Here is a 27962-nt window from a genome sequence, read left to right as displayed (position 1 = left end):
CAAATGTATAAAAAGTTTTACTAGTTAGCGTTAAGATTGCTTTTGGCATTCTCTAAGACAGAATAACTGAGAGCGTTTTCTGCGAGCAGAGTGTTCATGTCTCGTGCCTCGGTCTAAATAGACTTAACTGCGATTACGAAATTTCTTCGATTATCTTATCCTCACTTGCCCAGACTTTGGCTAAACAATACTTCAAGCTTTAAATCGTGATATTCGTAGCCTTAGCCGAAATAGCATAGATGTGTTGACGAAATTAAGAAATGAAGAACAGTGATAGATATTGGGGAGAAACACCCCAGAGGTAGAGGGTAAGTTAAGTTTTACATTTCAACGCACTTGGAAAAATTTTGTTTAGAAACAAAAATGATCCCTTAGAGTACTTATCATGAGATATGTCAACTTATGAAGGAGATGAGATTCCAAAAAAATCGATCTTTATTTAAGATTTACCCTCTATAATTGACATTACAGTTACTTTTTTTTCGAAGTTCAAGTGAAACTCGCAATTCTAAGTTACAAGTTTGCTCGTATACCGATCCAAGAAAAATTTGTGACACAGATGTAACATTAAGTATGCTCACAGTTCGATGTTGATCAAGCAAAAGCTAGCTAACTGCCTCGGCACCCAATTTTTTTTTTTTTTTTTTTGCATTTAGTGTATAAACCTACTGCATTTTAGAGCTGTTTATTGTTCGAAATGCGACTCCTGAAGCTACTTCACTCGAAAATAAAGCGTTAGTCCTACTTCAGGTCTGGGGGCTTTGCACCCGGGATCATAGAGGGCATCTACTCCAAACCGGTTTGCAGGACCATAGCCTGTGCTGTGCCCAGACCCACACATTCCATGGCCAATATTCAGGGTTGTGAGGCAATCACAGTTGTCGTCATCCATTAAAATAGACTTGACGCCATTCTGCGCTCGATACATGAAAGAGTCTTGCTTCGCTTTTGGCTTTGTTCCTTTCAGTACCACTGGATCCCAGGCGTCTGGGTTGTTGAGGACTTTGCCCGCGGGAGTGGTCACATGATCGTGCAAGGCCAACCACGCAGCATGCGCAACAGCGTTGTGAGAGTCAAACTTCCAGAGGTATTCGTTTCCTTGAGAGTCGATAGCAAGCATTTCCGTGTTGTCTTCCCTTGCCCAAGATGGTATTCGTCCAAAACAGTACTCGCTATACGAACTGCAGTATCCGTAAGGGTGGGTTAGCACATCATTTTCTTTTGCTGGCCATGTTGCATTAGCAGTCCACCACCAGAAGGTCATCCACTTTCCACCGTGTTTGCATGATGTCATGGGTTTTGCGACTTCATCTGATACAGTGAAATATAAAGTGAGGCCGACATTAAATCGCGGGGTGTTGCACTTGCCATCGTAGAGAGCATCGAATCCATATCGATTTGCAGGACCGTAGCTCGAAGAGAACCCAGACCCGCACATTCCATGTCCCATGCTCAAGGTTGACAAACAGTCACAGTTGTCGTCATCCAGCAGAAGGGACTTGACACCTGCTTGTAATCGATACATAAAAGAGTCTTGGTGAGCACTTGGTGAAGTTCCTCTTAGTACTGTGGGGTTCCATGTCCTGCTGTTTCTTATCTTTTTGAATGGTGTCTCCACATGATCATGAAGTGCCCTCCAGGCCGCATGCGCTGTTGGATTTCCGGAAGAGAACCTCCAGGTGTAGATGTTTTCTTCTGTGTCGATAGCAAGAAGCCTGGTCCTGTCTTCTTTGGCAGCGGAAGGAAGCCTTCCAAAGCAGTAATTGTCAGTTTCTTTGCATTTGCCAAATGGCTTCTCCAATACATCAGATACTCCTTCGGGCCATTTTCCATCCTTTGGCCACCACCAAAAGGCTGCCCATTCAAAGCCATATCCTTGAAAGGTAAGTGAGTGGCTTGGAACTTTGAAATAAAGAGTCAGTCCGTTGTTGGGGCTTGGTAGGTTACAAACAGGGTCATACAGAAGATCAATTCCACGGGCATTTGGATCAAGTTTATCACCGCACATAGTAGCCCCAAGTTGAATTGTCGACAAACAGTCACAATTGTCATCATCTAAAAGCACAGACTTGACCCCGTTTTTACTTCTGTAAGTGAAGGAATCCTGATCCACGAAGGCTGATCTTCCTTTCAACACTGTAGGATTCCAAGCCTTTTGGTTTAGAATTGAACCAGCAGCTGTTTCTTTGTGGTTGTGAAAAGCATTCCATGCCGCATGCGCAGTGGGGTTAGAGGCGTTAAACTGTCATCTGTAGACATTGTTTTGCGAGTCTTTGGCTAAAATCTGTGCAGACTGTTCCTCGAGCCAAGACGGAAGACGCTGAAAGCAAAATGGGTCACCACCGGAACAAGATCCATAAGGATTTTCAAGTACGTCCTTTTCTTGCCTATCAACACTACAAGCTGACCATTGCAACCCAGCATTCCACCACCAGAACGGTCTCCACTTGGCTCCGAACTGTTTCAAGTCCGGACGTTGGGTGCGATAGTAAAGCGTGAGGCCAACGCTTGGAACAGGACCGTGACATCCACCATCGTACAAGGCGTCGACTCCAAAGACGTTAGCTTTGCTGTAGCTCTTCGAATGACCAGTGAAACACATACCGTGACCAAGATTTAGGGTCGAATCACAGTCACAGAAATTGTCGTCAATTAGCAGAGATCTCACTCCGTTTTGCTCACGGTACATGAAAGACGTTTGAGATCTTGAGGACACTTTCCCTTTAAGAGCCACAGGAGTCCAAGGCATTGAGTTTGAGACTTCCTTGTATTTTGCCTCTTTATGATCACGGAATGCAAGCCAAGCAGCGTGGGCGACTGGGTTCTTGGGATTAAAGGACCATTTATAAACTGTTCCCAAGGAATCAACACCTAGCAACTCCGTATCTCTTTCTTTGAGCCAAGAGGGTAGACGCTGGAAGCAGAAGGCAGCGTGGTCTTCACATGAACCATATGGGCTTCCAAGGATATCTGTTACGAAATGTGGCCAAGTGAAATCCTTTTCCCACCACCAGAATGCTCTCCATCCCCCACCAAAGTCTTCCAGAGTAAGCTTTTTGGCTGCTCGAAAGTACAGTGAAAGTCCATAACTTGGAGATGGTCCGCGACAGCCTGGGTCGTACAGTTTATCGACACCAAACACGTTAGACTTGCTGTACGAGGTGGAGTGACCAGCGTTACACATCCCATGACCCATACTCAGTGAAGACAAGCAGTCACAGTTGTCGTCATCCAAGAGCAAAGACTTCACACCATTTTGGGTCCGGTATATAAAAGAGTCTTGAGTTGCCTTAGGTTTCTTTCCTTCCAGAGTTGTAGGGTTCCAGGCCTTCTTGTTTTTAATCTTTCCGTTGTGAGTTTTTTTATGATCATGGAGCGCTTGCCAAACAGCATGGGCAGTTGGGTTCTTCGAGTCAAATTGCCACCGATAAACAGTTCCTTCATTGTCAATAGCAAGCAGTTCCGTAGCATCTTCCCTAGCCCAGGAGGGTAGCCGCTGAAAGCAGTAATGATCACTAGACTTGCAAGTGCCATAGGCGTTTTTCAACACATCGGTTACACCAGAAGGCCACTTCTTCCCTGGCGTCCACCACCAGAAGCGATGCCATGACGACGTGTTGTAAGTGCCACAAGATACTTCAGTGGCGAATATCAGCAAGTGAAGGCAGTTGAGGAAGAAAAACATTCCTATGAAAAAAAAATGAAAACCTCAAGCTCTGTAATATTACAATGACCCCTTCCCCCAATTTTTTTTTTATTGGCAATCGATTATCTGGTCCTCCCATTATACTCTGTTGGCAGCGACTAAACCCCACTCCGTTTCCCTGAGAACCATGTGATCCCCCCGGCCCCCAACCAAAAAAAATTCCCTACCCCCTCCCAAAGGCGATAAATATCGACTGGTCCCTCACCACATACAATTGTCTTTTCCCCTGACCACCCCTCTACCGTAAACATGAAAACACATCGTTATACAAAACTTTGCTAAGCTACCTTTAAGGGTCATCGTGTTGTCAAAACGGCCGTCAGCTATTTCGTCGGTCCTTTTACAAGAAAAGATAACATAAAATCATTTAAATCCGAATGCGTGTTACGGCAAACATATTTGCTCTAGTATAAAAGCATTAGTTGTCCTCGCCATGACAAAAAAATTAATTCTTGACACTTTTTGAACCTTCACTGAATCACTCGCTTTATTCTCAACTCAAACAGAACGTTTGCTTTGAAAGCCTCATTGATATAAGTTGATGAGCTTGTCAGCTCAATCAGAGCATTACATGACAGCAGAAAATTAACCCGCTTTCAAAAATGGAAAAAAGCTCGATTTTAGAAATGATTAACAAAGCTTAATTAATCACTTTGATGTAAAAGTTTTGTCATCATTGCATACTCGACGGTAAGCCTATCCTGATCAGTTACGTTCCCCTGAAAACGTATTCAACTACCTAATGTAAAGTTTTTATTCCTCTTGTGGATAGAAACTTGGCGGGCTCTAACGATGGTTATTAACACGATGAGGTAATGTTTTCCCGTGGAATAAAATAGCTGTTGAAACGTCTTTCGAAGCGAAGAAATCTAGCGTAAAAATCAGTTAACGGAGAGCGACATCAATAATTTAGATTTTGCTGAAAATCTGTGAGAGACCTAATACTAACTTAAATAGAATTGATAAGAGTTCTATCGCTACCCTAAAAAAAACCGTGGCTACAAGCAGGACAAACGTCGTATTCGAGAGGGTGAAGAGCCCCTTTAAGATTCAAGCTTCCCAGAAAACCTACCTTTCAACCGAGCGTGGAAAGCTTGGGAGAAATGGAATGGTTTCGTCCTTAGCACCTCTTACGACTCTGAAGCAACATAACTTTGCGACCAGTAGTCCAACGAGAAAATTTTCCGGTTTTGTAAACATTTTCAAATGATCGCATTGTGTGGGACATAAATATTCTTGTAGATCGGTTGATGTTTGCTGAAATTATTTACTCTCTTCTAACTTGAAAAAGTTTCCTCCAAATCTATGTTCATGTAACTCTAAAATCACCTGGCCAGCTTTAGAAATTCCTGAACGCGGAGTCTTGCGCGCACGCCTATAAAAAGATTGAGTTCTTTTAACTCTTCAGACATAGTTTGTTTTAGAGGGATATATTAAAACATTGTACTTATCGAGATTCTCAAAAAAACTCAAACTCAGTCTGTGGTTTTTCGAGAATCTTAACCGACTGAGTAAGTTCCTGATAACGCTTCGAGAGCTCGTGGGGCAAATTTTTGTAAATAAACCTAATTTAGCGGCTTCACTAATTATGCATGATAGCGTGTTTGAATACCATTACATCATGTTTACGGCAAAAATAATTAATCTCCACCGATTTTGCTGAGTGTTTTTACTTTTCCTGTAATTCAAATGGTCCAAATGAAAGGTAAAAGGAAACTTCTGCCTAGCAATTTTGATGGATTTTTCTCTACTATATGCAAAGACGGCCGAAGAATTACGAAAGCAAATATGAAAATTTTCCGTTTTATTTCTCGGTCAAAGTCTTAAATATTTGAACCATTTTTTCAGAGGAAGATGAATTCTTTAAACGAATGATTTTAACCACATTTTAAAAATTGGTAGCTGGTAAATTTTGGTAGCTGTGAACGAACATTTAGCGAAGACACTGTAATTGCATTAGTTACATTTATTTACATTTAGCAGCTGTACTCCCATGGGACACTTTCAGCCAATCGTGGTTCGGTCTCGCTCACTGTGCACGTGAGGTCAAAGTTGGACTATGAACTCTACGTGACTAAGCAAGTCTCAGATCGCCGGTATAACCTTACGTGTAGTACTTTCTACTGAATTAACTTCTAAAACTAGCGTGACACTGGGCAAAACGACACAATTCTTCAACCATGAACGGCGAAGGAGAAAGAAATGGCGGAGAAGCCGAAAATATTGAACAACTTGATCTTAATCTGGCTTATCGATTCCTCGATTCACTCCCAAACGATGTTCACATCTTAAACAATTTGCCAGATCCGTTGAAAATTACAAGGATTAATCTTGCCGGAAACACCATTTCAGTTCTCCCCGATTCGATAGCAACCTTTCCGAACCTTAGAGAATTGGATGTCTCTGCAAATGGCTTGGCTTACATCACCCCACGAATCGGCGAACTACGGAATCTCAAACGCTTGTTGGCAAAGAACAACAACTTGGTCGATTTACCGAAAGAGTTCGCTTCCCTTTTGGCTTTAGAACATCTTAATTTGAGCGGTAATCGATTTGTATCGTTTATGCCCCAAATGTTTGAACTGGTAGCACTCAAAGCATTGCTTTTAGGAGGGAATAGAATCGACGTTATTCCACCAGACATTCATCGTCTCCAAAGGTAAGGTTCGTAAACAGTACGGTTCGAAATTACCATTTTCAGCAAGCAATTATTTCGCAGAAATTTTGTTTATCTTTTATGAATTGTCTGAGGGAATTTTTCTTTTTTGGTTTTTACCGCTACCTTTTTTATCAGCATGTTTATTTTATATAAATGGAAATAACATGGTTCTAACTTGCCGTAATGTTTCGCAATTGCTGTGCTCGTGATATCGTTTCCATGTTAGGCCATGTCTTACATGTACGTGCTGAATCATCCGGGTTACGTAAGATCTCTCTAGAAGATGTGTTAAGGCCTAAAGAGACGCTTTGTTCATCTGTTACTCATTTATTCATTCATTCATTTGGCTTATTAGTTTTGTGAAAACTCTTTTAGTCTAGCTCCGCGATACAAATTTTCTAGTGTGAGCAACTGAACGTCAAACCATGTTAATTCACCTGTAATACAATAGATAAAATATCGGTAGCTTGGTAAGCCCACTTGAGGGCAGCACTTTCCTAAGAAAAATGAAAATTTCCTTTAATTTTAGTTCATATGACACATTTCTTTTTCAAGTACTACTGCTTAAGTGGTGTTCATTACTGCGAGGATTGCTTTTGTATTCGTTCCTTAATCCTCAGTTCACATTTAACAATTGGTTCATACGTCAGCGTGCGTTCATCGAGATGTGAAGCACTTGGGAAGTTTGGAGAGCACGAAAGATGCATAAGAGTTGCTTGAGGCATAGCCAAGAGCAACTCTAGCTTCTTGAGTGCTCTCCAAACTTCACAAGTGCTTCATGTATTGATGAACACGCAGCTGACGTATGAACCAATTTTTTTGTAACATTTTAAACCCGATGGAAATTTTTTTTCTTGAGGGATTTGTTTGCTGACATTACGATTGTGCATGAAGCACACTTGCGCAATTGAATTTGATTAGACAAATTTACTAGCTATGTTATAAATATGATTTTCATATATTCACAGTCGTTGATTCATCATTTCATAGGTTTATTACAAACCAATATAATAACCAGCTCCCAGTTGGCTTGTTAGCTCAGTTGGTAGAGCACTGCAGCAGTATCATAGTGGTCATGGGTTCAAATCCTGTACAGGCCAGGTTTTTTCCAGGCTCTATGTCATTAATACTTAAGTAGTATTAATTGCTGCAAAGATCACTTTCATATTCAAAATTAAGTTACTTTAACAATTTTGAAGTCAGATTAGTTGCCTAATTTTTGTGTACCATACATCACACAGGTTGGAAATTCTTTATCTTGGTGGCAATCAGCTGGCATCTGTACCAGCTGAACTGGGTATGCTGCGCAAGTTGAAGGCTCTCAACCTGTGCGACAACAAGATTGAATCACTGCCTTCGACATTTGCAAAACTGACACATTTACAATCTTTGAGTCTACACAGTAACAGATTGACACTGCTGCCAGTTGGACTTGTAAAACTACGAAACCTGGAAGAGTTAAGTCTAAGAGAAAATCCTCTTGTTGTGCGATTTGTCAGAGACATGGCATTTAACCCTCCTTCATTGTTAGAATTAAGTGGTCGATGCATAAAAAATACAGGTGTCAAATATGGTCCACAAGACCTACCTGCTCATTTACTTCAGTATCTGAATAGTGCTCGCCGTTGTGTGAATCCATGCTGCAAAGGAGTGTATTTTGATGCAAGAGTGCGACATATAAAGTTTGTGGACTTCTGCGGGAAATATCGTCTGCCTTTTGAACAGTTTCTGTGCTCACCGCATGCTGATGAAAGATGGGAAGATTGTTCTGCGACCAGCAGCAGTGAAGATGAAGCCATTGGCATACCACGTGAAAGAATGAGGAGAGTTCTTTTGGGATAAAAATAATTCCCAGCACATTGCAAAATGTACAGCCCCTCATTTGGGATTCTTAATTTGGGGTCTGCCTTCATTCAAGAGACACAGACTTTGGTCCTGACTGAAAGAAATGCCACTATGGTAAACTTTGCATCTGTTGTCTTCACTGACAGTTCAGACTCTTTAGGAAACACTAGTTTTTTTTTTTTAAGATGTCCACTTTATCATTAGCCCTTTCACTTGCCTCATCTCAATATCAGCCCTCTTAACTGTGTGCTGATACATTTATGTTTTGAACTTAAATAATTTATAATGGTAATTGAACTGAGTCAAGTGCAATTTGGTCTGAAATTATATACGTGTTTTAAACAATTTAATCTGCACTGCACTTCTGTTTAATTTGAATTCACAAGTGTAATTTCAGATCAAAATGCATAGCATGAAGTTCAGTTATCACTGTTGGAAATTTGTTTTAAATTTGCAAAATTTAATGACCCAAATACAGGATTTAAGTTATTACAAAGTTTTATTGATCCAGTACTGAACTCATGTGGACAAATGTTACAAAAATTGCGACGTAATGGCTTCTTTTAGTTTTCTGAAGTTTGATTGGTAACTTTAATTACTTACCTTGATTGATTACTTTGTTTGGGTATTTTGGTGAAGAGTTGCTTTCTCATTGGGAAAAAGATGCAATTAAGAAACAAAAATGATGTAATTTGTGAATGAATTGCACTGCTGAGAGCCAATCAGATTGCTAGGACCATTAATTGCCAGTGATTTCAAAATGGATAAAGCAGAACAGAAATTCAAACAATATCCTCTTTTCTTTCTTCTCCAACCTGCTGTAAATTGTATTGATATCGTAAGGGGAAATTCATTTGTGGTCTTTCTTGGGAGTTACACCAGTAACCCTTTACACCCCAACATCAGTATGCATATTCTCCATACTGTTCTCTATACATGTCCTAAAGTGCTGACAAGGAGAATTTGTTAAACAATCTAGAGGTTTTTCAGTGATTATCATTTCCTTTATTCTCATAACATGAATGTTTGATTCAGGGGTGATATTGTAAGGAGAAATTAGATGCTGGTCACTCTCAGGGATTAAAGGATTAAGTGAATTGCAGGGCTTGTTTAGTGACAGATGGTTAAAAAAAATATTTTTTGTCTCTAAATTTTTGGTAATTTTGACAATGTAGAAAATATTTTTAATCTGACTCTGTTGGTGGGAGAGAGAAGGAGAGGGAGAGAGAGAGTGTTCATAATTTATTGTAAACACATTTACAGCTGAGTATGTAATAAATATAAAATACTGTAGTGAAGATATTTTGAATTATATTTATTTATTTCTACAAAAAATCAAAATGTTATGATTCGTTTTGCTGTAGTTGATTTTTGAAGTCTCTGATTATGTTACAGTAACATGATAGTTTGAATTTGTAAGGTAAACAAATTTAACCCTTTATCTCCCAAGCTGTCATTAGTAATTCTCCTTACTGTCTGCTGTACAGTTCTTGTGATGTTAGTTTGGAGAATTTGTTATTGGATCAGTTTAAAATACCCTGGCTGATATTTTTCTTTATTCTCATCACTTGTCTGCTTGATATGGTATTGATATTGTAAGGAGAAATTCTGTCTTGGTCACTCATGGGAGTGAAAGGGTTAAGTGGAACTAAAAGTCCAAGAGAATTTTACTAAATACAAGAAATAGCCTCCTGCATGCATGTCACTGAATTGGTTTTTTAACCCTTCAACTCCCAAGATCTGATTGTTAATTCTCCTCACTCATTGCTACGAGTTTCCTTGTAAATTCTTTCAAAGAAATTAGTGTTGGATCAAGATAACAACTTCTACATGATAAGTTTGGGTATTCTCATTACCTGTTTGTTGGATAATGTATAGATATTATAGGGAGAAGTTTCATTTTAATTACTTCTGGGAGTTAAAGAATTAAAGCAATTCTACACAGCAGTTTTTGATACTGGGAGTCAAAATATTTGTTTTCTGGACACTGCTGGCAATCACAAACTGTATGAAATTAAAATAATCTCTTCACATCAACTGAAAGTTTTTAGAAATTTTTCCAGAAGGGTCACTCAAACATTGTTAAGCTGCTGTTTAAAAAAATGCACTCTAAACTATCTTGGATTTAGCTGAATCCTTTTTAGTCCTCTAGAGTTAAACACAGATGCAGAATTTTTATTTGATTATGTATCAATATTATCATCATTGTTTGTGATAAGGTATGAGATAATATGAGGGAAACCTCCACTTGTGAAACAAATTGCCCTTAACCTTTTTAACTCCCAGATAAAATTTGTAATTCTCTTTACTGTCAACCATACAATTTTTATAATGTTGGTTCAGGGAATTTAGTATTGGATCAATTAATTATCCCCAAATTGATATTTTTGTTTCTTCTCATCACTTATCTGGTTGATATTGTATTGATATTGTGGGGAGAAATTCTGTTTTGGTCACTCATGGGAGTTAAAGGGTTAAAATCTCTAGGACCTCAAAGAAAAATTCCTGAACATTATGAAACCGCCTTGTATAAGAAAAAAATCATAAAACTATATTAAATATCTTTACACAAATATCAGAAAAATATGTTAAAACGGTTACTGCAAATTATACGTTATACTCAATGGATTTTCTTATTTTATCTTTCTCTGTCTTTGGCTTAAACTCTGCCGGAGTTTTCACTTGAAAACAGGTTTCACCGGTTTGCGACTTGGACACAAGAACAACACTTCCTTTGCGTTGCAGTTCTCCCTTAACAATTGGCGATGCATTTGCATTCACATCCGGGGTATCTCCTTTCTTAGGCTTAGTGTATCGTGATTTCACAGAGGGGAGGGGTGGCGAGGAAGCCGTTGTCGAGGGCTCTGTATAAAAGAGACTCTCCATTCGGTTATTCATAGATAGTTTCCTTCGAGGAACGCTCGTGGATTCGTCGTTTGTTTCCGTAAAGATCGCCGGGTTCTCGTAAGCTTCATGAACTTCGTTGTCAGCTGAGCGGGTCCTGGTCCTAATCTCGATTTGAGAAACATCTTTTCTAGCCCGTGTGGGCAAGGAGTACTTCTTTGCTATGGCGCTGTTTGCCTTCGTCACATCGTTACCTAAAAGAACACCTTGGTCGACATAGGAAGACGATGGGGAATATCGTTTTTTCGGTGAAAATGGTTCCTGGTCAGGTTTATCTGAAATAGAGCGCATTTCAATTGAGTATTGAGCAAAGGAAAATATTTTAAAAAGCCGAAGAAAAACAAACCGTTTAAAGCGCGGGAAAATGCGGGTAACCAAGTCCCGATTGATTTAGGTTTGAATCTAATTGGTTGCATGAAAGGTTGGCGTGAGTTTTCTGAGCCAATTACATTGTGAAGTGAAGAAAAACAAAAGCAATCCAGAATTACTTTAAAAATTCAATTGAAAATTGCCCCAACAGTGACAAGTTGATGTATAAAGACATGACACATGTGGAAATTATATGATTCAAAAAGTTCACACCGATGACAAAGATACCTTGTTTTTGAGACACGATGCACAAAATTGATAAACGATTTCATAGAGGCCTAATGAACCTTAATCATGTGGAGGCCATAATTGTCCGAAGAGGAATTCCCGGAGTTCATAGCGAAGCATACAAACTTTCAACATTCAGTTGGTACTCTTCTAGAATATAACATGAGCAGTACTACGGATCTCCGCGCTCATGCTTGATAAGAAGAGATCTAAGAACCACGAGATTTTCCTACCTCCTGATTATATTGCAAAAAAACGATGACGAAAATTGTTCGGTTTCCAGGAAAGAAAACGGAAATGAAATGAAACGTTTTGCGTGTGACCTTCCTACCTGCAGATTTAGAGTCGGATACATCATCCGTGCTCTGCGCTTTATCAATATGAAAACTTCCACCGTCGTCCCTGCAGAAACAATATAAAAGATTCTTAGTTAAACATTAAAGTGGTACCACGCAAAATTTCTACACGAAAGAAGAGTTCTGCATTTGATTGGTTGAAAAAGTGGCGCCTGATTTTTTCACTCATTAAAGAGCGTTGTGAATAAAAACCACTACAGTCTTGATAATGGTTAAGAATATATGAAAGTCATATATTTGAACTGCAGATAAAGACGTGAATGAAAGTGATCCTCGCAGTAATGTGCACTACTTGGGCAGTAGTGAAAATAAGGCCTGAAAAAAATTCAGGCCTGTACGAGATTTGAACCCATGACCTCTGCGATACCGATGCAGCGCTCTACCAACTGAGCTAACAAGCCTAAGTAGTGCACATTACTGCGAGGATCACTTTCATTCACGTCTTTGTCCGCAGTTCAAATATATGACTTTCATATATTCTTAACCGTTTATTCATCACTTCACGGGTTTATTTAGAACCAACATCATGACCAGCTCCCAGTTGGCTTGTTAGCTCACTTGGTAGAGCGCTGCACCGGTATCGCAGAGGTCATGGGTTCAAATCCCGTACAGGCCTGAATTTTTTTTCCATTTTCACCACTACCTAAGAAGTGCACATTACTGCGAGGATCACTTTCATTCAAGTCTTGATAATGTTCGAGACGTCTGTTGGCTTCATTCAGATCGCTTAGTTATATCATTGCGTACCTATCACCTCTGATGAGCAAAGTGGGAGTCAACTCTGGTATAGCATCCGAATGTCGTGCAGCCATTGATATTCTCCGTAGCTCTGTTATTGTTACCCCTCGTCTTCTCAAACGGATCTCTAGTTGAGATATCTCCTCTTCTTTCTAAAATATTTACTAAAATAAATACTCATGGAGACTCAAAATATTCCAATTAACAACATACTAAAGATCCCTCAGTAAGGGGGGCGAAAGGACTTCGTAGAATGACCAATAGAAATAGGGTCCGCCCAAAACGAATAACTCTTTTCGAGGCTTCATTAACATAGGAGGTGGAGGTGGATTTGTGAGATTATGGGAAGTCTGTCACTTAAGTATCTAAAATGGTCTATAATTTAATTCTCGGAGACAAATGCATTTAATTGGTTATTTACTCAAGGAATATCATCACTCCTTGGAAAGTATAAGAAAGATCAAGAGTTTTTTCAATACTAGTTTATGAAATATGTAGGGGAGGTGACCCTTCGAGCAGAGCCTCCTCGATGAAAGCTTTTATGACCTTCCCCTTGCGCTCGGCAAGACTCGGTCTCTAGTCTGGTTTTCGTTCCTCCTCTGGCGAGGAGAGTGGGATCTTCTCCCAAGCAGTGACTGGCTATGACCCCCAACGTTCAATGACCTTAAAAAGTTAAATCACTGTTAGACCATTAGTTCATTATCAGAGATGTCAAAGGTTTAAAATAGGCCCAGATATGGCTTACCTCAGCTATCAGGGTCTTGAGGTTGGAATTCTCGGCAGCTAAGGCGATGAACTTGGCCCCTTTTATTCCTTTATCTTGTGAGGTTGATGACTCACCGCTGCTTTGACTCGCGGATGTGTTCGTTGCACCACTTGTGTCCAAAACATTCGGATTTCGTTTCACTGCTATGAACTTTAGAGCCGAGAGAGGAACGAGAAAATTAATAGACCAATAAGATTATCTGCTCCGTGAATAAAGAAGCCGTATAAAAGGCACCAACGCAACCTTAACAGTGCTATTCTTGTTCAAGGTGCGAAAAACGAGGAGGGTCGTCGGGTGCTCGGTTGTCGAACAGTCCGTTGGACGATCCTCGTTTCCATACCGCTGATAAAAAAGAACTAGACCCTTAGGCTAGAATGTGGTTTCACTGATACTGCGCCTGCGCAATAGAGGCTTGGTGTTTAAGCTTATGTCATCATGAAAGCCAGCCCTAAATGTTTGAAACTCTAAAGGAGCAACCTATACCATCCCTCACCTTTGGAACAAATACTAAGCACAACGTCACTGTGGTTGAGAAGATAACGAAGAACGCCGTGAGGGCGAAAGAAGCGTCCTGCGCGTACTCGATCATCAATGCAGCAGGGACACCAACTACACTCAAGATGACAACGTTGTACACAGACATTCCAACATAGCGCGAGTCGTTTAGGGCGGGAATTTTCACCTGTCGAGTCTCCCACGCGAGGAACGCTCCAAACAAAAGTAGCAGGCCTTTAGTGGCAAATAAAACACCAAACCATATTGCCTTGTGCTGGCAGTCACAGTATTCCCACTGAGGCAATGTGTCGTACTCTATTCCATGCTACAAAAGAGTTAAAGCAAAAGTTTAAAAGGGGGGGAACCAGGAATTTTTCATAGAAATCTTCCAGGCTTTGATTCAGAAAACAAAGGAAATCTTTTTACACCAGAGCCTAAGTAAGCTTGAGTTGTAACATAAGATCCTGACGTTGCGAGAATTTTTTGTTAGACAACAAGCAAAACAATTTTTAAAAAAACCACCCCGCAAGTCTTATAGGGGAATGGGGGGAGGGGAAGTCCAGACCTCCTGGACCATAATTACCATGGATCATAAACTGAATGAAGTTGATGGGTTTCTGGCATAAGAATTCCTTACAAGCTGGGATACAGACCGTCTGGACTACAATTAGCTTAATGATAGGGCAGAAATCAAGAGGAAGATAACCAAACCTTTTTAACCTTACCTCAATGGTGCCATTTTGTAGCCTTCTTGTCAGATGGTCCACTCCACTCCAAACGCTGAGGGTTAAAACATCGACCAACAGTAGAGCACCAACAAACATGAAAAGTTTTCCATCTTTGATAACCTGTCAATCAAATAGTCAGTCGATCAATCAATCAATCAATCAGCTCTCCAGTCAATTACTCAGTTACTCAGTCGACTGACCAATCAATAGATAAATAAATCAATGAACAGAACATGTATTTCCTCGTGGTTACTGTATGTACTCGACTAAACTCTACGGCGTTAATTAAATATCAAGTGTTTCCGCTGCAGCGGGTACTCGAGTGAATAGGATAATTTTGATTTCATATGTGAACAGTCATCTGGTTAATGCTCTATCTCGGTCTGTCTTCACAAGAGACTCTTGCAAAAGAAAGGAGGTAGGGGAGGTTAATTTCGGAAGGAGGTGCAACCCTTAGAAATGTTTTGCCACGCTGCTGGTTTGCCGAAAAAATACAACTGACGAGACAAAAAAACAATACCTGTAGGAAAGGGGAAAAAATGGTTCCCTTACCTTTTTCCTTAATTTACGGTTGGTGAATATGACGTAAACTCTCCATAATTTGGCAAACATGGCGCCAAATGCGGTGGTGAAACCAAGTGAAGTCAGCCATATTCTTGCCTAAAGCAGAAAGATGAATCGAGTTTTTGATTCAGTACTGAAAGGGATCCCGGTTTGTACGGGTTTTTATTTTACTTTGCTTAGTAATTGGTCAAGGAAACTCGTGCCACCATATCAGCCGATCATATGCAAAACTAAAGCCAATCGCGATTTGGTCACTTGCGTTTTCCCGCGCTTCAACAAGTTGCCTGTTTTTACTTTGAGTTCTCATTGGTTAATGATGACGTCAACCTTTTTTCTGATTGGTAGTCGTAAAGACTTCACTTTTTAACCCTCTACACCCTAACATGAGTCTCCGTTTTCTCCACGCTGTTCTCTCTATATCTCCTAATGTGCTGACAAAGAGAATTTGTTCAATAGTCAAGAGCCTCTTTAGCTGGTGATCATTTGCTTTATTCTTTATGACCTTAACGTGTGATTCAGGAGTGATATTGTAATGAGAAATTAGATTCTAGTCACTCTTAGGGGCCAAAGGGTTAACACTCAATTTAAAACTGCTCTGAGTAATTACTTATGGATTACAATTTGAAGACCATTAATTTTAAAAGACAACAGTTGATAATAATAATGTTTGGATCTTACCTGGCAATTACTAGAATATCGATCAGGTGATATCAGGTTACCATCCAATCCAAACATAAATACTGATAGATACATAGCGATACATCCTATAACAATGGTGTTATTAAGACGAGGGCTTGACATCTGAATGTACCTTTTAGTAAAAATTGAATGCAGAGGTAAGGAACTGACGAGTTGGAAATCTTCTAAGTGAATTTGCGTCTGCTAAGAGGAGAAAAATCTTCGAGTTACCTGTAATTCCGAAGTTTGATGTTAAAACCCAGGAAGCAAACTGCCAGGATAATACAAAGAACAGTGATTGCACACACAACTCCATACAGCTCAGGCGATATGGTCATCAACTTACATACGAGCCTGGCACTATCAGGTGGTGGACCAGTTCCTTGGAAACATAAACAACAACACCTGATTTCGTGAATATAGCATTAAACGAGTACATACATGATCGTGATCCTCACCATTATCGTCATCGTTGTCAAAATAAAAATCATAATCATGATCGCCATCGTTATCATTAGTATCATCTTCATCGTCATGTCTTAATCTTTGTCATCATCATCGTCATCATAAGCATCATCGTCATCGTCATGTCGTAATCTTTGTCATCGCCATCGTTATCATTAGTATCATCGTCATCGTCATGTCGTAATCTTTGTCATCGTCATCGTTATCATTAGTGTCATTGTCATCGTAATGTCGTAATCTTTGTCATCGTCATCGTTACCATTACTATCATCGTCATCGACATGTCGTAATCATTGTTATTGTCATCGTTATCATTAGTATCATCGTCATCGTCATGTTGTAATCTTTATCATCGTCATCGTTATCATTAGTATCATCGTCGTCATGTCGTAATCTTTGTCATCGTTGTTATTAGTATCTATGTCATCGTCACATGCTATTCTATATTGACTGAATACTCTCGCCCAATTGGAGTTTTTAAAGTAAGTCTAATGTAAAATAATCCCCATTGTCATCGTCGTTTTTATTGTCATCGTCATCATAATCTCCACCTTTAATTAACCTACCTTGCCAGATAAATCTAGATGCAGGGACGTCGAGGATGCTATCATTTTGTTGCAGATATAAAGAGACAGTACTTTCCTTCCAATCTTAAGGAACAAAAATTAAAATATTTATTTGATATGAGATATGTGAACTAAGATCTCAGATACTTTCGATAGTGTTAGCATAATTTATGAGAACAACTGTTTGCGACCTGAATTTGTTTCCTACAGGTCTTCTTCACGGAAAACGCACTAATGGCAGGTCACTCAAAGCAACGTACCAGACCTGACCAGACATGTGCCTCGTGCGCAGGGAAATTGGTGCGAAAACAATCAATTTATCGTGTTTCTTGGTTGTCAGTATAGAGGAGGTTGGTTTTGAACCTTATTATCGTTGCATACTGTACATAATGCACTCTATTGGCTGTATATCTATTAAGTAATTACATACGATCACATAGAATATTAAAGAAAATATTATTGCTTTGATTCTCTCTCTAACCTTGTAGCTGCTCAATCTTCATGTAACCCATGCGATCTCCTTTGGATGTAAATTGCACCGGTCCCTTGAAATGAATACAACATGAAGGATTAAATTTTGCCTTTTGGATTGACGAGGATGACAAAAATCTCCCCCAGGGATTTCTATTTTCCTCCAAAACTTGGTGCACCTGTCCATTATGGAACTCCGAGAGAGTAAAAAATATTCAAGAATGTTTTGTACTTACTGTGAGACCTTGGAATTGGGTTTTATTCAAATAACTCTTGAACTGCTTCATGATATCTTCATTAACATAAGTGAAATTGACTATGGACTGGGAAGGATTTAATCTTCTGAGATGTTCCTCGGTCATTTTCAGAGCCAATGCGATGGCCCAAACCGCGTCGTATGCAAATCCACCATCAGTCTTCGACAATTCCTTCTTAGTGATGTTTTGGTACCGAGAACTTAGCTGCCCAGGAGACTAAGAACAAATTAAACATGGTTGAGTCATGATCAGCCTTACGCCTTTTGACATGACGGATGAAACAAAGATTATTACAACATCCCCTAAACAAGACTGCAACAAATGGAGGGGCAAAGGGGTAGTCGCCTCCCAAACAATATTCAAGCAAGATTTTTTAAGTCTTCTCTTTTTCTCTTTGTGAAGTGGTAAGCAGATAGCTTGAATTTTATTGATTCGCCCGTCTTTACGACCAGCGGCACTCGTGCACTTCTTTGTGCACCCCACCACCCCAGCCCCGTCTTTGCCGAACGGGATCTCAGTCCATCTCAGGTTTACATGTGGCGAAACATTAAAAAACTATCGTAAAATAAAGCTGAAATTAATTTCGATACTTTTCCAGATACTTTAGTGGTGTTGTCTGGATTGATCTTTAAGTTGTCGCAGGAGATGTATCCATTTACAGCTTTATTCATCTGTTCTACGGTACATCCTATGGACTCTTCGTCTAAATGTTTCTTCCACCAGTTCTCACTAAACCAGCCTGGTATAAGCCAAGCATAGCGAGCACCATACATCTCGTTTTGAAACGCCTGAGGGAGTTAACAGGAAGACTTTAAGAAAAAAACTTCAGTTATTATCATGAAAAACTTAATGGTTTGTTTTCACCTCCATGGTGCCTACCGACTTTATGACCGTGTCATTCTGAAGATCATTTTCGTGATTGATATTAAGACTTAGAATTTCATGACGCGGGACTTTAGAAAAAGAAATATTCTCCATGTAAAATTTTGCTGCACTGTAGTTTGATGAGACTTTTTAGAGTAACCTAACTGTTCAAAAATTGGCCTGAAAAGGGCTATGAATTCGACTTCGGAAGTCGTCATTTTGAAAACAACTTAGTAACCTGGCTGCATATGCAAAACCAAATGAACGAATCACAAACAGAAGGTGCTGTAGCTTGTGAGTAGATAGCCTTTTCGTAGCTCCTAATTTCTTACAAAAAACGCTCAAAGATGAAGGCAGAAATAGGAAAGGAGTGAGAATCTATTACGTTCAAAGGTAAGCTAGTAGCGCGGTCAGGTGCTAAGCTAGATTCTAAATAGCAGCGTCTTTATGTATTCGAGATGTATTCCTTAAACTTCTAAAGGACAGTGATTTATCTAGAGCTCAGAACACGAAATGAGGAAAATTGATGATGGGAGGAGGAATAAGGATTATAGGGCTTCTGTGAACGAGTTACCTGGCATAAAACCTTTCTTGCACTTTTCTCATCAAAATTTCCAAGAATTATTCTGGCTTCTTTCTCCTAGATGGATCACCAACAAAACAAAAAATTAGGAGCTTAGGTAGAAGTCTTCCCAGTACAATACATATATACGTCCTCGTGAAATTTTAGACTTATGTTTAACAACAGTTAGTCGCCTTTTACCGACAAGCTCTTTACTTGGGCAGTGGGATCATCTACAAAGGTCTCTGACGTAAGGATCTGAATATCTGCGTTGGCCAGTTCTTCTTGTAGGTCAGCAGTAGTCTAGGAAAAATGTTTAAGTAATCGGTTCGTCAGGTTAAGAGTCTTTCTAAAGATGACCTTTATCTCGGAGACTCATTAATGACGTTTCGACACCCTAGGCGGAATTCATCATTTGAGTCAAGTCTGCTGATTTCCATCCATGCAACCGAATGTCATCTTAAGAGTATTTTTATGACTTTCGCTCAGGTTTTCAAAACGTCATTCACTGTCGCCGACAACCATCTCTTTTCTGGACCATCACGCTGCAAAATTGGCTAATATTCCTGTGTAGAAGAAATTTGCTGTAAAAATTCAAAAATGAGTAACACAGATTATGTGATCAGCTGAATCTTACACGTTTTTTGATTGGTTTCGACTGATGATCTTTTGGAGGTTAGACGCATGGATAACGTCACCATTAACAACCTTTCGCTTTTTTGTAACATAAAGTAAACAGCTTCTATTTTAATGTTGCCATGGATCTGACGTCAAAATATGGTAAGAATATCAGTGAGACCCTTAGCTGCGCCTCGTGGGTAACTTTTTTGTTCATACCACGAACAAAATTTTTGAATGATCTTGGCTTTGCCCAGTTTCCCATTGGCCCCATTTCTTGCGGGCGCAAGAAGAAATTGTCTCACCTCAGAGTTAATAATATCATTCTGCCCTATCAGTCCAACTTTTAACCAGTTGAATTTTCTTAGGAGAGCCACACGAGCCTTATTACACGCAGCGTCAGATGGTATTGTTCGAAAGAACAAAGGATATTTCTGTTTCTTTGATAAGGTTGGAGACGTTGATCCATAGGATACCTGTGTATCAAGAGGGTATGGCATAGTTTATACGAACTTTCATTCAGGAAAGGGTTTGGAAGCAGAAGTAGCAGTTGACTGTGTGGTCTGATTATTCAAGCGAGAGTATTCCTGAGAAGAACTGCCGTCGGTGATTGAATCTTCGTCAAAGTCAAATGGAATCTGCTGAAGATTTTCTCTCAGGTTGCGGAATAAAGATGAAGTAAAAAAATTTTCTTCTGAGAAAGATTGAATTACAGCAGCTGCTAGCGCTGCCAATCAGCTTGACTCAGTTACCACATTTTAAATAATATCAACATCAAATTATAAATTTTTTTCATGATTTAAGGAATTTCCTCTGATGCAATCAGTGTCTTTTTCAATAATAGTAACTACTTGATTGGTCTTAACACCTTGACCCATGGTCCATATTGATGACAACTTTTCATTCGACTTCGGCAAAATATAACAGACTGTCAATATTTTTCCCAATAATGTGCGACAGCAGGCAGGAGCTCGAGGCAAACATTCACAGCTAAATGTGGGATCTAACTCATTCAATTCACGCTTGCATCAATGAATATTTAAATTTATTTCAGCAGGCGCTTGCTAAGAAATAAACTAAATTGATTTTGTTTTTGTTTTTTTTGCCTCTTGTCTGTATTCTTCCCAATCATGTACTAGACAAAGTCTGATTGCCTCACCTTCTCTACCCACTTACCACGTGTTTATATCGGCTTCCTTTTTTTTCAGCTTTCATTCTGATTTCGTGAAAAGTTTTGTCTATTTTCTCAAATAATACTTTAACTAGTAATTACCTATTAGGCTTCCCACCTTCCGGAAAGGCGTAAAATAACAGCAGGTTAGTGTCAAATTATTTTAATCATTTTCATAATACTCTTATTAAAGGACATCAAACGTACGTCTCAGCTCGTTTGTCTATTTCACTTCCGAAAACTCTCAAACGAATCGAAAGCGCCTCTTAAAAGGTGCCAGCTTGATATCAGCTCCGATTCGTCACTTTTCTTGAATCCTAAACTTTTCACGGGATTTTTCAAATGATAATATTAGTTTGTGAATCCTGTCGAAAGGATCATTCACGCGAGTGAATGAGACAGCCATAGCGTTTCGCCCGTAACAACGACACTGTCATTTTGTAGTTGCAAAAATTTGAGCGAAATTGGCCTATGTACATGGAAGTTGTGATTAAAGTAAAATAAAATGAATAAAAGTCAAAAACGTTGATTAAAATCATTGTTGCTGGGTTCGTGCTGACTTAATCACAATCCTTGAACGACCGGGCATTGTTAAAATTAATAGGTAATACAAGTTGTTTAGGCGAAGCTTGAGTAATAAATTGGCACCTAAAGGATCATCTTCCCTGATAAGCTTATCAATTTTTTCATGTGATTACTATCGGGATCTCTTAATCTGTTATGAGCAGTTTGAAAGGCAAGGCAACTATTTGCAAAATGAAAAACTCAAAATCCGAGAACGAAGCATCAGATTTCTTCATCCAGACGAAGTCAACCTATTTTGAATCAATAAATTGCGTAAAATAATCGTATAAACAATGCTTGTGTATTTTAGGCGTCCCTTGTTTATTTAACTTGTTATTTAATTCATTTTGTTCCCAGACATATTTCTACTCCCTGGTGGAAATCTTTCCTCTAAATTTTAGAATGATGAGTAAACAAAGGCATCGAACTGAAGCACAAATTATATTTTACAAGGCAGTCGTTAACCGAAATTAATACCTTCCAGAGTGCAAAAGAAATGAATATTAAAACGACACGGCATGCAAGCAAGAACGATTTACCATAACAACTGAGCAATTTTTTCGGTGAAGTTGATTTCGTTTTAAAGGTTAAACTTTGACCTACTCTTAAATCATTAATGTAAGCGTTTTCACCACCTCGGAATTTAAATTGAGGAATGATGCAACATTTTAGCTGACATTCTGCATAAGGAAATGAGTGTAGATAGTTTGAAATTAAAAGTAGATGAAAGCTTAGATCATAAGCATTTGACGATCAAAGCAATTCTCCAAATCTGCGTAAAACTGCCGCATAGCGCAGTAGTTTAAATATTTCGCCAGAGCGGTGCTCCAGTTCAATTTGACATTACAAGAACTTTTTAATTTAGTTAATTTGTTGCAAAGTTCTGCATGGCGCGACTTTTAACCTCAACCAATCTCACTTTCTGATTTTCCTCCGTACAGAAACACTCCAAGGAAGTAAAATAACATACACTTCTCCTCTTGCTTTAAAAACATTTTGTGTCCCTGATTAAACATATACCGCGTCATGTCTTATGACTGTGCTGTCAACTCCATTTCTAATCCTGTTGATACAGTTGGCCCCGTTGTTGCTCTTGTTCTGTTGGCCGACTGTGTATACAGCACTCGATCGCGTATCAACTCGCGCAGACTAGCTTTTAATTTGCTACTTCGGAGAATGTAAATAATGGGATCGAACACGGGCGTTAGCAGGACGGCCGATTCAGTGAGCGGATACAGCAAGTGAAAGAAATAATTCGCATCAATTGCTTTTGATTCCTGAATTATTACGACCGCAATTGTCGGCAAGAAACAAATCACAACTGCGCCAGCTAAGTAAGCAACTGTCCTTGACGACTTCGTCTCTTGAATGTCTGCGGTATTTCTTTGCGTTGTTAACTCATGGCCTATTGATACACGAATCCGTCGAGTCAGGCAGTAAACTTTACAGTACACAAAAACTGTTAGTAAAATACATGGAATAAGGAGGATTGCAGCTATAACACCAAGTGTACCCGAGCGCGCTTCCGGAGAAAATCGCACAAAGGTTATAAACGCGACCCATACGACCCAAACGAGGGAAATTGTTATAGCGATGCGACGCTTTGTAACGAAGGCTTGATATTTATAAGGGTGAAATATGGCGAGATATCTTTCTAATGTGATAAGAATTATTGTTATCACAGACAGGCCAGTGAACATAAAATTTGTGTACGTATACATGACCAAAGCGATACAGGAGAAATCTTGCATGGGAGTCGTCAACTTGCTTCCATGATATGCAATGAACGAAGGATGCGTTACCAACCCTGTTACCAAATCCGAGGTAGCGAGGAACAAAATTGAAGTATTGTAAACGTTTCGTAACTCCGGTTTTCTTAAAACGCCAAGGAACACCATGACATTTGCAACAATTGCACAGGGACATGCCAATGCCATAAATACACAAGTAAATACGGTCACAGAAGTCGTTTTGTTGTCTGGTTCATAACGCACGGTATTAATCACCAACGGGCGAAGATGGTAACACGCTGTCAATGGCAAAGAAGTCGGCGTGCTTGAATTGTCCATTTTGGCACAGATTTCTTCTTTCCTTGAATGCAGTCACCACAGATGATGTCTCGTATTTCAGTGATCGAATTGGTCTATGCAAATAGTCGTCAGGGAGTACTACTCGGTTCTGACACCACTCAGTTTTCGTGTTTGAAAATTTGACATGCAAGCAAATCAATTCGGACACTTCATGTCGTATTTCAAAATTATTTGCTTGGTAAACCTTTTAGGCAGCCAGGAAATAAATGTTTCCAAGAATTTAAATCTCTGATTGGTGCAAACTCATTTCCGCCTCAAAAACACGTGAACTGAGTTGTAACGCAATCTGCTGAGACAAACAGGTTACTTCTCTGAGTTGACTCGATTTTTTCTGGATAAACATGTGTCAACGAGATATATTTTATGGCAGTACTTGACAATCTGAACATTTTTATCTAACCCCGAAATGAACAAAAGTTAGCGAAGAAATTACAGTAATCCCCTTTAATTTCGTTACTAAGCCTAATCCCATGGATTCCTTTTGTTTTTCTTGAATGAACTTAACACCTGCTCTTGACAATAATAACTCCAGAAAAAAAGAAGAAAAAAAGAAGAAAAAACGAAAAAAATGAAAGACGTTTTATTTCATCGACGATGAAGGCAGTCTGATAAACAATGAATTGGTAAGATGCATTTTGGCACATTGGCACTTCGGCGCTCAAACAGATAAAAATTACTGTCGGGTATCTATGCAAATTTCTTAATCAGCTATCGCTAACATTTCGTCTAAGTATTATATGGCGATCTGCTCAACAAGATTAGTGATGATAATTTTTTCATTAGGAAGCAATCACATTTTGAAAAATGTTTTAGCGCCCAGCAAGCGTCTTTTATCTACTGTAGAAACCTTTATGTCAGAGAATACTTGCAAATATGGTCACAAAGGTGTACTCTAAGTTGTCACAGTGAAAAAGTAAGCAATTTCCTCGTCAGTTCCCTTAACAGCTCTCAAGCTAAGAATGTGCAAATTATGTTAAGTTTGTACGCAAATTATGTTGCAACTCGAAACTAGCCTCCGATCTACGTTCACTTACGCAAATAAACAGCGATCATAACAAGGTTTTAAGCTGGCTTGATTGCAATATTAGATCGCGTCTAGCAAAACATTACAACAAAAGCCAAACAAAAAAACTGCGCAAGGAAATAGCGTAGAGCAAAAAACTTTTCATTTGCAAATCATCGATTTAACTTTCGTTTGCTGAACCCGATTTTGCACATAGAAATTTAAGCAGTTTTTGCTTGTACGTGCTCAGAATTTCAAACGATTGTTGGCGGTATCGGCTGTATTTGTTTATGACGTAAATAGCATAGTTGGCTCAAGGGCAATTTTCATCGACCGTAAAGAATCTTTTTATCGTTGAAATTCTTATCAATATTGATTACTGTCAATTGAAGCCTCTTTCGAAACGTTCCTAGATTAAAGTTTTTTTTGAAATTCTCGTTGATTTTTGGGTCAATCTAACCTCTAATCAACTATTTCAAGAAAATTTTTTCAAAATCTCTTTTAAGGAAATAGCTCTCTAATACAATACGTTTATGACGATAGAACTAAGTAAGGAAGACTTGAAATGTCGCCTGTTCCAGCAAAATACTAAACAGCGCGATATGAGCGGCAGAGCGAGAACATGCGAAGGCTGGATCGGGTCGCATCCGACTCAGATCTTCCTTGGTTTTTTCACTTCTCCGTTTCTATCGCGCCGAATATCATATCACACCTCTTTTTACTGACTGAAAACCTGAAATTGGCTACTCAAAAAGTGACAATGACAGCAATAGTGACAGTGACACAACAAAAGCGACAGTGAGAGCAAGAAAAAACCTACTCACGCCAACAGTGACACTGACAAAAACAGTCACAACAGATTGACCATGGAAAAAACAGTCACACCAATCCTAGCAGTGGAAGTGACAAAAGCAGTCACGCCAACAGTAACAGTGATAGTAACAAAAACAGTCATACTAACAGTAACAGTGACAATAACAAAAACAGTCACAGAAGCACTAAGAGAGAAAAATACAGTCAACGCTTCGACTTCTATCTACATCATCAGTGACTATTGTTGTTAAAAGCTTTCGTAAGTTGATGACAACGCGATCAACGTTCGCGCAGTAAAACACGGACAGTCGTTAGGAGAACTGTTGCTGAGTTACTTACCATGATAAGATTCCAGGTCTTAGAGTCCTCCGCAATTCTCTCTGACACCGCAGAACACCCCGCTCCAAGTAAAGCTATCATTGTTGGTTCTTTGTTAATCATTTCAAAAAGAGCGCGAGAGGCATGGTCCATTCTGCACTAAATTGATAAAACAGTGATCAGAACAGTTATTTAGTTTCTCAGACAACCGCAAGTTGAGGAAAATTGACTTTAACTTTTTGAGCGAAGGCATGTTGCAGTAGGATTTTTTATTAAAGAAAAGACAAAACAAAAGCCTTGGTTATGTTTAAATTTTCCTTATCCCATTCAATACTTTTAAAGCTCATAAATTTTTATCCTGTATCGTCTTATCTGAGAATAGAACCCTTTAGAAGGGACATCCAAGTTGATTATGAGGGGGGGGGGGGGATTTCCCCATTCCTTCCTTCTGTTACTCACGTACAATTTACCCTTTGTCCCAGTGGGTTTTAAAACTCGACTGAAAAGTAAGCAAACAACCATCAGGTGTTCTTGAATTCGTTTCCTCTCACAAGCGATCGGAAAGCTGCTTCTTTTTTTTTTATGTATTGTTAGTTACAGTGGAATACTGATAAGTACCATAAAAATCTGCACCGGCCGGGGAAATTTTCAAGGTCAGTAAACACAACACCAATGTATGAGTTTTATCCAACATAGAAACTTTGCACAAACATTGAATCGGAGTATAAGTTTTAATATAGGGAGTACATTTCTAAAGAAAACTGTGGTGCTGCTTCGGTGGGAGAGTAGAACAAGGTAATTTGGTCTCATCAACCAAGTTGTCATAGAGTTGATAACATAAATTAACCACCGTTAGGAGTTTCAGAGCCGACGTTTCGAACGTAAGCCCTTCGTCAGAGCGAAGGACGAAGGGCAAACGTTCGAAACGTTAGCTTTAAAACTCATAACGGTGGCTAATTTACGTTTTCAACTCAGTTGATAATATCAAATTACGTTGTTCTAAGTCTTCATATCCTGCATGAAATCGTTCAGTTGGCGCAGAGGGAGATAGCGGCCATAGCAACCTAGGTCACTGGTTTACAGGAATGGGTAATAGATATCTGCGCCCTGCGAGAATGTTGCACCTTAGGCACAAAATCGGCAATAGCATTGCTAAGGCAACTAAAATAAGTTTATTTCCATCGAAGACATTAGCTAGGTTTTCAGAACTGAGCTTATAGAAGACAATTAATTAACTTAGAAATCAGACAATGGCAACCTTCAGGAGTATTTACAATAGAGCATGATATGGACACTAAGCAGATTATTGGATTATTGGAGTTATAACTCTGCTTGAAAACTTCAAAGTCTGTTCTCAAAGTTCAACTTGATCGATGACGTATCCAGGGTACTTTACGGTGGTGTTAATACGGTTCCGAGTATATCGATAATTTGTTGTCATTTATGAATGTAAAATGACAAGCTTTATATATTTTGTATCACAAAGTGTTACCATCTTTGTTGAATTTGGCCAAGACACAGATCAAAGCTAGAGTTTATATTTTAGGTATACAAGACAGTAAATTCATTCTAAATACGTTCTGTTGTTGTGATATAAGCCCAGATATTCACCATTTTGCAAAGTGAATATAACTCAAGGTATCCTACATTTAGGACTTAAAGCCAACACCGCGTTTTCTCTAGCTAAACTTAACACATTCGTGTGAGAATACCGCCTACCTTTGTATCATTTGCGTGAAGCTGTAAGCTATAGCCATTCGGTAAGACTTTTTGTTTTTCCACATCTTCTACGGCCATGGAAACGGCCGCCCGAATAAACTCGCCTTTCATTGAGCTCTTGCTTCCATTAGACAATCCAGTGAAGGGAAAGAAGCCGCCAATATGAAGAGTTTGAAGAGCAAACGTTTCTTGCACTATAAAGATTTTCGCTACTTCGAGATACAGGAATGTCACGAGAATACTAGTGGAGATCATTACTTTGGCGAAAGAAATCTCATGAGATAAATTGATTAGTAGTTCGAGTGGTGAAATCAAATGTTCTCTTCCTCCGCAAAATCTCAAATTATATTAGCTCAGATATGAAAGCCTGCACTGTTGAAATCAACTTTGTTTTCGCATGAACTGTTTACAAAATTAGTACGCAGAAGGTAACGACGCTTATGTA

The 27962-nt window shown here is 39.2% G+C and overlaps 3 protein-coding genes and 1 pseudogene across 5 annotated transcripts; 1 reads left to right on the top strand and 3 right to left on the bottom strand.

The window, feature by feature from the left end:
- Positions 1-421: 421 nt before the first annotated feature.
- On the bottom strand, positions 422-4128 carry LOC113672920 (uncharacterized; annotated as a pseudogene). The gene is made up of 2 exons (XR_016187695.1): positions 3994-4128; positions 422-3687 (listed from the first exon to the last, which is right to left on the bottom strand). The product of XR_016187695.1 is annotated as an uncharacterized LOC113672920 (transcript).
- A 1523-nt stretch (positions 4129-5651) lies between these two features.
- On the top strand, positions 5652-10156 carry LOC113673056 (uncharacterized). The gene is made up of 2 exons (XM_027189414.2): positions 5652-6365; positions 7607-10156. The coding sequence occupies exons 1-2, from the start codon at positions 5887-5889 to the stop codon at positions 8205-8207; spliced, it is 1080 nt and encodes a 359-aa protein (XP_027045215.2). The 5' UTR covers positions 5652-5886; the 3' UTR covers positions 8208-10156.
- On the bottom strand, positions 9438-27953 carry LOC113673046 (gamma-aminobutyric acid type B receptor subunit 2). 2 transcript variants are annotated; one of them, XM_027189402.2, is made up of 18 exons: positions 27518-27953; positions 25820-25957; positions 20145-20315; positions 19423-19524; positions 19234-19299; positions 18386-18583; positions 17775-18011; positions 17549-17612; positions 17068-17151; positions 16268-16418; positions 16037-16169; positions 15347-15454; positions 14792-14914; positions 14065-14391; positions 13551-13721; positions 12815-12957; positions 12043-12113; positions 9438-11389 (listed from the first exon to the last, which is right to left on the bottom strand). In XM_027189402.2, the coding sequence occupies exons 1-18, from the start codon at positions 27770-27772 to the stop codon at positions 10818-10820; spliced, it is 3114 nt and encodes a 1037-aa protein (XP_027045203.2). In that variant the 5' UTR covers positions 27773-27953; the 3' UTR covers positions 9438-10817. The 2 variants fall into 2 exon arrangements, with proteins under 2 accessions (XP_027045203.2, XP_089065644.1); XM_089209518.1 differs by lacking the exon at positions 20145-20315 and having other exon boundaries at positions 27518-27933.
- Positions 21161-24227, bottom strand: LOC113673065 (histamine H2 receptor). Its single transcript, XM_027189424.2, has one exon. It carries the CDS (start codon positions 23641-23643, stop codon positions 22606-22608), a length of 1038 nt encoding a protein of 345 aa, XP_027045225.2. The 5' UTR covers positions 23644-24227; the 3' UTR covers positions 21161-22605.
- Positions 27954-27962: the final 9 nt, after the last annotated feature.

This window comes from Pocillopora damicornis, chromosome 6 (assembly GCF_964200805.1).
Source record: "Pocillopora damicornis chromosome 6, jaPocDami1.2, whole genome shotgun sequence".
NCBI lineage: Eukaryota > Metazoa > Cnidaria > Anthozoa > Scleractinia > Pocilloporidae > Pocillopora > Pocillopora damicornis.
The sequence above is the reverse complement of the archived record's forward strand: the minus strand, read 5'-3'. Positions and strand labels throughout refer to the sequence as shown.

Coding starts and splice junctions, on each gene's coding strand:
- LOC113673056 (XM_027189414.2), top strand. CDS start 5,887: ATGAACGGCGAAGGAGAAAGAAATGGCGGAGAAGCCGAAAATATTGAA. Junction 6,366..7,606: donor GACATTCATCGTCTCCAAAG/GTAAGGTTCGTA, acceptor TACATCACACAG/GTTGGAAATTCTTTATCTTG.
- LOC113673065 (XM_027189424.2), bottom strand. CDS start 23,643: ATGGACAATTCAAGCACGCCGACTTCTTTGCCATTGACAGCGTGTTAC.
- LOC113673046 (XM_027189402.2), bottom strand. CDS start 27,772: ATGATCTCCACTAGTATTCTCGTGACATTCCTGTATCTCGAAGTAGCG. Junction 18,012..18,385: donor CCACTAAAGTATCTGGAAAA/GTATCGAAATTA, acceptor ATTTGTTCTTAG/TCTCCTGGGCAGCTAAGTTC. Junction 12,114..12,814: donor TTGCTCATCAGAGGTGATAG/GTACGCAATGAT, acceptor TTGTTTCTGCAG/GGACGACGGTGGAAGTTTTC.